This window comes from Microchirus variegatus (assembly GCF_963457635.1).
Source record: "Microchirus variegatus genome assembly, chromosome: 18".
Taxonomy (NCBI): Eukaryota; Metazoa; Chordata; class Actinopteri; order Pleuronectiformes; family Soleidae; genus Microchirus; species Microchirus variegatus.
The window spans coordinates 13,221,571-13,231,611 of record NC_139819.1 but is presented as its reverse complement, the minus strand read 5'-3'; the positions used below and the strand labels follow the sequence as shown (position 1 = coordinate 13,231,611).

At 39.2% G+C, this 10,041-nt stretch overlaps 2 protein-coding genes across 2 annotated transcripts; both read left to right on the top strand.

Annotated features, from left to right (window-relative positions):
* Positions 1-476: 476 nt before the first annotated feature.
* Positions 477-3,771, top strand: gck (glucokinase (hexokinase 4); the record flags this gene model as incomplete). Its single annotated transcript, XM_083905199.1, has 10 exons — positions 477-565; positions 651-813; positions 1,076-1,230; positions 1,331-1,450; positions 1,664-1,759; positions 1,882-1,981; positions 2,073-2,256; positions 2,773-2,928; positions 3,192-3,425; positions 3,630-3,771. Exons 1-10 carry the CDS (start codon positions 485-487, stop codon positions 3,769-3,771), a joined length of 1,431 nt encoding a protein of 476 aa, XP_083761325.1. The 5' UTR covers positions 477-484.
* Positions 3,772-5,948: 2,177 nt separating this feature from the next.
* Positions 5,949-8,555, top strand: LOC310940069 (myosin regulatory light chain 2, atrial isoform-like; the record flags this gene model as incomplete). The annotated part of the gene is made up of 6 exons (XM_083904989.1): positions 5,949-6,056; positions 6,448-6,523; positions 6,613-6,717; positions 8,145-8,223; positions 8,320-8,368; positions 8,451-8,555. The coding sequence occupies exons 1-6, from the start codon at positions 6,021-6,023 to the stop codon at positions 8,553-8,555; spliced, it is 450 nt and encodes a 149-aa protein (XP_083761115.1). The 5' UTR covers positions 5,949-6,020.
* Positions 8,556-10,041: the final 1,486 nt, after the last annotated feature.

Here is a 10,041-nt window from a genome sequence, read left to right as displayed (position 1 = left end):
TTTTATGTTTGTCTGACGCCAGGACTTTTTGGGGAAAGTATAACTTTGGTGATGTATCATGAGATAAAACTTGTTTTTTAATGTGTCATTTATGTTGAGTATGTTTTCAAATATAAACAAATTCAATGACATAAAGCATACATTTATATGAAAACTATTATATAAAAAAAAATGTAATGTATATATGATAAAATCCTCATCCAGTCAGTGGTAAACTAAAGTTAGATCTTTAAACTCTGTACAGCAGTTGTGCACCTGCATGTACATGTGCATGTGTGTGTCCAGATGGGGTGAGGTTAGGAGGGGGTGGGCATAATGTTGTGACTGATGCATCCAGCCCACTTCACCTAAGCATAAAAACAGCTGAGGTTCTCATTCAGAGTCACTCACACTTCACTGACTCTTCTCTGCACACACGGGTGACCTCGCACTTACAACACACCTAGAAACACACAGAGAAGCTCATCTAGTTAAACCTGTGAAGATGCCCTGTGTTACCGCTCATGTTGACCAGATGGTGAAGATGCCTTATAGCTCCAGATCTGTGTTGGATAAAATCCTAATGGTAAGATTTTATTTTTGTCCAGAACCAAAGGGAAACTGTTTTTTTTATGCAGCTGCTGACCTTCTCCTTTCTTCACTCATCACAGGTCAATCAGATTCTGTCCGAGTTCCAAGTGAATAAGGAAGAACTCAAAGAAATCATGAAGCGGATGCAGAAGGAAATGGAGAGAGGACTACGTGTGGAGACGCATGAAGAGGCCAGTGTCAAAATGCTTCCAACTTATGTGTGCTCGACCCCTGAGGGCTCAGGTAGAAACTCATTCTTCATCCTAAAATTGTCCTTTTTTCCTCCCAAGAATCAAATATGTCATCTAATATTCAGAATCCTGAACAGTTTCAATCCATGTGCTATAAAAGAGCTGACATCCTGAGTCATTTTATATATTCGAGCAGTTGGTTTAGTTACTTTTTAATCTTCTCTCCCTATATTGTTTTATTCCATTCTATTCTATCACCAGGCACATGTAAAGCAGTACATGTATTCAGATGTCATGTCTCTGTGTTTTGACAGAGGTTGGTGATTTCCTGGCTCTGGACCTGGGAGGAACAAACATCCGTGTCATGTTGGTCATAGTGGGTGAAGATGAGGAGAGCAAATGGAGGGTGGAGACCAAGAATCAGATGTACTCCATTCCGGAAGATGCCATGACCGGGACAGCTGAAATGGTCAGTAAATGCAGAATCTCAGTTGTCCACCAGCTGATAAAGGCTTATGACATCTGTCGTCAGGTCCTTGATTTATAAATGCTGATCTTTTTTGTTGTAGCTGTTTGACTACATTGCAGAATGTATGTCAGACTTCTTGGACAGACACCACATCAAGCACAAGAAGCTTCCTCTGGGTTTCACCTTCTCTTTTCCAGTACGACATGAGGACATTGACAAGGTACGAAGTCGGTAGTAAAATGTGTAACACTGACATCCACCAACAACATCCCCCACCAAAATAGAATGCATTTGACTCACGGTCTGTAGTTATTATTATTATTATTATTATTATTATATATATAATAATAATATATATATTATATATTATAATAATAACAATAATAATAATAATAAACTTATACCTCTGAACTTCGTCTCTTTCTTTCCACAGGGAATTCTCATCAACTGGACCAAAGGGTTCAAAGCTTCTGGGGCAGAAGGGAACAACATTGTGGGTTTACTCAGAGATGCAATCAAGAGACGTGGAGTGAGTTATGTTTAATCGGTCTATCCTTTATAAAAAGTTAACAAGTCAGTGTTACCACGTACAGATGTTACCACCTGTACGTAGATGGTTGTAGTTACAATGTTATCCTCTCTGTCATTCAGGACTTTGAGATGGATGTAGTTGCTATGGTGAATGACACAGTAGCCACCATGATCTCCTGCTATTATGAAGATCGCAGCTGTGAAGTTGGAATGATTGTTGGTAAGAAGTTTTACTCGTATAACCCTCATGTGCACTCGCACGTGTACACAAACAGGTCTAACGTCTGTACCATTTGCTTTTTTGTATCCAGGGACTGGCTGCAACACCTGCTACATGGAGGAGATGAGGACTGTCGAGTTGGTTGAAGGGGAGGAGGGGCGCATGTGTGTGAACACAGAGTGGGGGGCTTTCGGAGACAACGGGGAGCTGGAGGACTTCAGGCTGGAGTATGACAGAGTGGTGGACGAGACCTCCATTAACCCTGGACATCAGCTGTGAGTAGTAATTAAAAACATGCCAAACACCTCCCCTTAGCCTGAACCCATCCCATCACTTACCCTCTGTTTTTCTCGATTAATATTGTTGTTGTGGCAATACTCACCAGACCCTTATCCAAGGTTACCAGGAAAGTCCTGAGCTACCAGCTGTTTTTGTCAGGATGTTTGTAAATGGCCATGGCCCTCGTACGTCATTGGCTGGTCAGCAGGTGGATGTGTCAGATTAATGATCACTCTCTCGACTGCTTGTCATGGTGCCTGTCGGCCTAATGGTTGTTTGCCTTTTGCACCGGCGGCCCTTCACACTGAGAAACGTTGCCATCCTCACCCACTCACCCCTGTCTGTGCAGAGAAAGATAGCTGTTTGAGATTGAAATTTGTTTGCTCATGCATTGCACGATTCACTTCCTCTTTGTTCCCCCATTTCAACATCCTCTTTTGGGCTCATTTACTTACCTTCAGTATTCCGGGGATTTTAAAGTGACCTCTGTTTGTTGGCGTTGCCCGCTGCAGGTACGAGAAGCTGATCAGTGGGAAGTACATGGGCGAGCTGGTCAGACTTGTTCTGCTGAAGCTGGTGAATGAAGACCTGCTGTTTGACGGTGAAGCATCAGAGCTGCTGAAGACACGAGGCAGCTTTGAGACACATTACGTCTCACAGGTGGAGAGGTGAGCGTCGTTGGCTCCAGTTTTCCAACAGCTTATTGTAAAACCGCTACATGTAAAGTGAAAGTGGCCTATCAAATAAATCAAAGGATAATATATGATATAAAATATTAGTTATTTTTATAGACAGTCATTGCATTTGCATAAACAGAGGGAAAAAAGCAATACAAAGCATATTTTGGGTCAGATTAGTTTATGCTGATGGAATAGTGGGAGATATTTTTTATAAGCTACTTCTTAATTTTGCCTTTCTTCTCTTTTTTTAGTGACACTGGTGACAGAAAACAGATCTACAACATCCTGTCCTCACTGGGTGTTTTGCCATCAGAGATAGACTGTGATATTGTGCGTCTGGTCTGTGAGAGTGTTTCCACACGCTCCGCTCACATGTGCGGTGCAGGGCTTGCTGGTGTGATCAATAGAATGCGGGCGCGACGCAGTCTGGAAGCCCTGCAGATCACTGTGGGGGTTGATGGATCTGTCTACAAGCTGCACCCATGGTGAGGAATGCCGTGTCTCACATCACTTTTGTAAATAAGCAGCAAAGAAAAGATGCTTCTCATACGAGTTAACCCTTTTCTAAACCATATTCTCTATGTCTCACTGGTCAAACTCCCCAAATCCTTTTTTGTATGATGAAATAATGGGGGTGAAAGTGAAAATGGGAAGCTTGAGGGGTTAATTATATTGTTTCTCTTTCTTAGTTTCAGTGACAGATTCCACAAAATCGTCTGGGAGCTCACGCCTCACTGTGAGATCACCTTCATCCAGTCAGAGGAAGGGAGCGGACGGGGGGCAGCCCTTATCTCAGCAGTGGCCTGTAAGATGGCTTCATGCATGAAGTGAGCAGTGAACTGAGCTATTTCCCTGCAGGACAGTGGTGAACACTGGTGACATTTCATCCACAGACATGAAGCTCTGGCCTTTTTCAGGCTCAGAGGGATGTGCTGGATACTTGTGTTTGGAGGATGAATTGACAAGAAAGCTGTAAACTGTATCGACTGCTGTATAGTACTGGACCAACTGATAGCAATGTCTGTGTTATTGAGCTTTAAGAACTTGTTTACTGTTGGACCCCAAACTTTCGCCTGCTTCTTGTGTGTATCACTGTCTGTTAATAGTATTTGGGTTTGGACTGGTCCATCTCATAAATGTATTATTGATTATGGTGTATTATAGTACCAGTGAGGACTGGTCGATTTAAGATTTAATTTTTGTAAATGCTCTTGTAAACTATATAGATAGTATATAATATATTCATTGCTCTATTGTAGTAATTTCTTCTTGTGAATCATATTACTTTTGGTATTATACATTTAAATATTATGTTTACAACTGTGTGTGTCTGTGTGTGTGTGTGTGTGTGTGTTTAGCTTGTTTTTTTCATGATGACCATTATAAAATGTATGATGGATACTATAAACTGACGGTTTTTATGTTTTTTTCCGAATATAATAAAATTTAATGTCACAGTTAAAATGGATTAGCTAATAATTTTTGAGTTACACAAATCTTAGACGCAACGGTGTCATATAAAAGTGAAATCAGGCCTGTATTAGGTCTATTAGTGTTACACAAATGCTTCCAAACATGCATATTATATACTTTTCCTGTTTACACAACAGCTATTGCTATAGTGGGTCACTACCTAGATAAGAGATTCACCACAAACTATTAGTGTAATTGCACCCAGTACAGTTATTTATATTATTTGGTCTTTTTTTTGCAGAAGATATTTTGAAATTTTTCAGCAGGAAAAGTACAGAATGTTACTAATCCCATCAAACAAGAGTGCCTTTAGTCAAACCACGTTTTCTGTTCGTGCTTCTCACACCTGGAATTCAATACCACACACAATACGTGAACTCCCGACTCTGACCTCTTTTACCAAACATCTCAAAGTCTGGCTATTGGAAGAACAGCACTGTTGCCACAACCCTGCCTAAACATTTTTATTGTGTGGTGCACATGTGTTTCATGATCCACTACACTCTTCATTGCTTTTGTCTTTGTTTTTTTATTCTTTGTCTAATTTTGTTAGTTCTCTCTCTGTAATTATTTCCCCTACTCATACTAGCCATGTAGGCTAACTGTTCTATTTGTTGTTACTATTGTTTTAATTGATTTTACTATCCTATGTTGTTGACATCAACCTGCCAAAGGGACTAAAGATGGAAATTAGCCGGTTGGCTATAATCTTGCATATTTACATGTATATGTTCATTAATATGTATTGTCCCTGGTTTAAATAAACTCAAACTCAAACTCAAACCAAGGTTCTGTTCGGTTACTGTGCAAAGATCCCATTGAATTGTCTTTATGCACCCACGCTAGCTAATTACACATAATTCAACAGTAGTTTATCTGTAAACAAAGTTGAATCTGCTTTCTTTGTTGTTTTCCTCTCATTTCTAATTGGTTTCTTTTGTTGTTGTTTTTAAAAAGAGAAATTGAATAAATTATAGGACCGCAAGAAACTACATGTACAAAAAGATATTAGAAAATATGACATACATACTTTGAGAGATTCCTGACTTTACCATGTCTCCATTTGTTGAGTGAATTGTTTTTATTTGCAGATTTAAGACAATTCTCATGGAACGTTATAAACCTTGAATTTCAAACAGAGGTCACTTTCCCCCTGTGTCCTTGCTCAGTTTTGGATACTTCATATCTCTATTTTTGTTTGCAGAGGAATCCTGGCTGCTTCACCTCTTATCAGGTCCCTTTACTGACACTCGCACAGAGCAGAGCGGCCGTGGCCATGTAAGGGACTGTGCTGCCCACCACAGGCTATAATGGGACGGTAGAAGATAAGATGGAGTATACATAAAACCCACACCAGCATCACACCTCTGCTGGGAGTCCGTGTTAACATCAGTCAAGACATGGTAAGTCTTTTCCAGTCTTTTAATATTGGAAAGCCAGATAATGTAATTATTTGCAGTGGTGAAAACAGTTGTTTTATACACCTTTTTTTTTAATACACCAAACATGTGGGTTGTCAAAATGTGTCTTCATCTTCTCAGGCAAGTAAGAAGGCCTCTAATAAGAGACAGAGGGGAGGACAGAAGTCCTGCTCCAATGTGTTCTCCATGTTCGAGCAGTCCCAGATACAAGAGTTCAAGGAGGTGAGACGAAGGAGAAATTGTTACAATTTATTTTCTTCAGTCAATTAAATTTCTTCTTAAAGGAAGTGCATGGACGGAAGAGTATATCCGCATTCTAAATCATGTTTCTATTAAGCACCGAAAAGCCAACTTTTTGTTGAGAAATGGTAAAAAGATATTACAGTATTGAGTTAAAAGCATCAGTATTTCACTGACTGTAATTATATTTGCCTATAAGCAGTTATTTTGTGCAATAGGTCAAGATTAATGTGAAACTTTTGACTTCAATTAATGAATAATTATGTTTAACTTCCCTTTGGATGCACTAAAAATTCTGAAGCAAGAACAAAGCAGTTAAAAAATTATTAAATATCTGATTAAGGATTATAAGTTTGTGCTTTTTACCTGATAGGCTTTTGGTTGTATTGACCAAGACAGAGATGGTGTTATTAAAAAACAAGACTTGAAGGAGACCTACGCACAGCTGGGTATTTATTATTATTTACCTTTTAATTTTATGTTTTTTTACGTATATATTTCTCTACATATACTGTATCTAACTGTGTGTGTGTGTCAGGGAAGCTTAATGTCCAAGACGAGGAACTGGAGGAGATGCTGAACGAGGGGAAAGGTCCCATCAACTTCACTGTGTTCCTCAGTCTTTTTGGGGAGAAACTCAATGGTAAGTCGCACGAGTTCAAATACGTGAATGGTTTTATACAAGTTACTTTTTTTTTACTACCTGCTCTGGCGAGGTTCTGAGTGAGCTGAGCCGATACTAAAATGTGACATTTTCTGACACCGATTGGTCAGAGAATGTCGTCACTGGAAGACATGACGTCTGACACAGGAATCTAACCTAACAATGCCGAACTGTAGATCAGAAAACATGCGCTAATCTGCTGAATTTCTGAAATCTCAATATTAAACAGAGGAGTGTGGTGTACTTAGGGACAGCACTGCTGAAAGCCGTGCCGAGTCGTGTTCAAACTGTATAAAGTGGAAAAGTTGCCATTAGGTTGTGACTGTCCTTTCAGTCACCCTTGTGGGAAGTATATACAATTTCTGTCAAAAACACTTCTAAAGATTATGCACTGGACCTTTAATAAAGAGCATTAACTATTTTGGCACTAACTATTCCATTACTATGTTAAAACATACAATATATACAGAGGTTATAAGAAAAGAGTGTCTTATAGGGGTGGGGGAAAAAATAAATTAAAATAAATCCACAATTTTTAATCGATTCATAAACTTCAAAAATCAATATTTTTTTTGAAGTTTCTATTTTGAAAAACCACACACCAGTTTGTGTTATTTGTGTAAAGTTTATTTTTGTAACTTCTGGGAGAAAAAGGCAGCTAGTCTAAGCTTTTATTTATTATTTTTTGTACAGTAATTAATTTTTTATTTTTTTTATGAATAAATGTTAACTTTTGTTTGTTTAGTTTGCCTTTGTGTGATTACATCATTGGAATCAGTTTAAAAAAAAAAAAAAATCACATTATCTTATACAAACTGTATTGTTTTGATGCCATAATTTGCCTTAACACACTATGCATTCCATAATTTTTTGAATCGTGAATCGATTTTGAATCGAATCGTGACCCTAAGAATCGGAATCGAATCGTGAGACACCCAAATTCACATCCCTAGTGTCTTATTTTCTTTTTTTTATTCAGCACAACCTATAGGCAATCAAAAAATTCATTTTCACCAATTAACACACCTGAGAAAAAAGTACTCAAAATGTTTAAAATCGGATTGGACTTGTGAAATTTGGAAATACGTCACAGTTCAAAGTTCACTTGGCTCATTTTTTTGAACAAAAAGAAAAACGCTCTATTTTGTGACTTCTGCGCAATTGTTGCTACTTTATATCGCTACTAAAACTGCGATATCAAATGAATCTTGACTTGACTCAACAACACATAAGAAGACATAAAGCCTGAATATGTGACCTATAAACACTCACCCCCCAGGATGTCCATATAAGGAGTTATCCCCATGGTAATTTACCATGGGTGCAACTGTGGCACACAGCCTTGCAGGTGCACTTAGGGTTAAATAACAGATTTCCTGATCATAATAGATTTTTTTCTCTGTCAGGTACTGATCCTGAAGACACCATACTTGCCGCCTTCAAACTGTTTGATCCAAATGGGACAGGCTTTGTTAATAAGGATGAGTAAGAACCTTTTTTTGCTATTATTATTAATAGGAAGCTTCCATTGCAACATCTCAATTATCTCTCCTTCAATTCTATTATATTTTGTTCATACAGATTTAAGCGACTGCTGATGACCCAAGCTGATAAGTTCACACCAGATGAGGTTTGTTGTTTTCTATTGTCCCACTGACAGATGTTCAAAGTGTTCCTTCAGATTCTAACCTGGATTTAATAAAACCTTCTAGGCGGATCAGGCCTTCTCTCTCGCTCCCATTGACCCAACGGGAAACATTGACTACAAGTCACTCTGCTACATCATCACACATGGAGATGAGAAGGAAGAATCCTAAGAAGAACGGCACGTCCGTGACGTCAAAATCCTGGGTCGTGCAAACCTGCAGGACACATGAATGTTTGTTGGATTAACAATGGAATCTGTTTCTGTAAATGCCGCAGTCCTGTTGGTGTCCCAAACTATTGTGTAAACGTATTTGTTTGCATGATGTGCAAATAATAAAAGTGTTGGCTCCTCCAAAGTGTCTTTGCTCAATCTGTTAAGCAGCAACACACAGAGATAAAAGGAAAAACTAAAAACTCCTCATTACTGCAGCGATCCGAGAAGATGTTCTCACTTTATCTGACATTTTAGTGATAATTCCCATTGTAAAAGACTTGTAGCTACCTCTATGTTATAACCCCAATGATATTTATTCATTTCTGAATAAAATAAACCACAGTAGAAACCACAGAAACCAAATACAAGTGAGTCCCCGTTTAAATCAAGTACGGTAGCTAGTCTTTGGATTCGTCACATTCAGAGAGGCCTCATTCTTTTGGGTCACCGTTGCCACGGATACCACAACAAACATCCCCATAAACTCCATGACCACTTTTTCTTACCCTCGCAGCAAATGGACGCTGAGGACGTGAGCGAGATTTCGAAAGGGGAGTTATCTCATCCGGCACCTTGCATCCAAATGAGACAGATTTAATTTTTTTAATCTCTGATATTCTGTTGCCAAAGATGCCTATTGCATCTGGAGCTGCTGGGAGGGTGGATGTAGGAGAGGATGTAAGCACAACATGGACACCAGATGGACTGAAGAGGAAGCCCAAAGCTGCCTACAAGACCCATGACTCCTATCTGCAGCGGTGGGTAGATTTCAGCTCCATGCAATATTGTGATTGTCATATTTACAGGTATTGACTGTATTACGACTATAAGCAAGTGCTTATTTCCAGCAGCTAATTGAATATGCAGATTGTCGCGACTTCAAATCACATCCTACAAGAAACAAAACACATAGTAAATTCACTGAGATCTGCCCTGGAGCTGGTTTAGAGTTTTTACTGCTGAGAGCTTCATCTCTTTTGCACGACTCAACAGAACTCTGTTTGTTATCTGAACTGTGGAGCGGCCGACACATATGTGAGGCACTTATCTGCACGGCAGTTTCTCTTGACTGTGTTAATAAAGGAAATCAGACTCGGCTGTCACGTGTGAACTTTTTCTCCCGATTGTTGCCTTTTGCAGGTATAACGCGCTCAAGCAGAGCAAGAAAAACAAAAGTAGTGTTTTACAGGTAAGTGCTGTCAACAGATCGAGGCCCGAAACTGTACAAACAAACAGGAACTGTGATGGTCACTGATGTGATAGGAGGTTGTTTGTTGTGACACACAGGTCATGCAGGACAGCACGGAAGAGAGTCATCAAGACACTAATGGTGAGACTGCTGACTATTTCAAATTGATAAAGCTCCAGTGTGCAACTTTTGCAGGTCAACTCTAGGTCAACATTAGGAATGTATCCTATAATGGGAGCTGAAGATTTTTCAG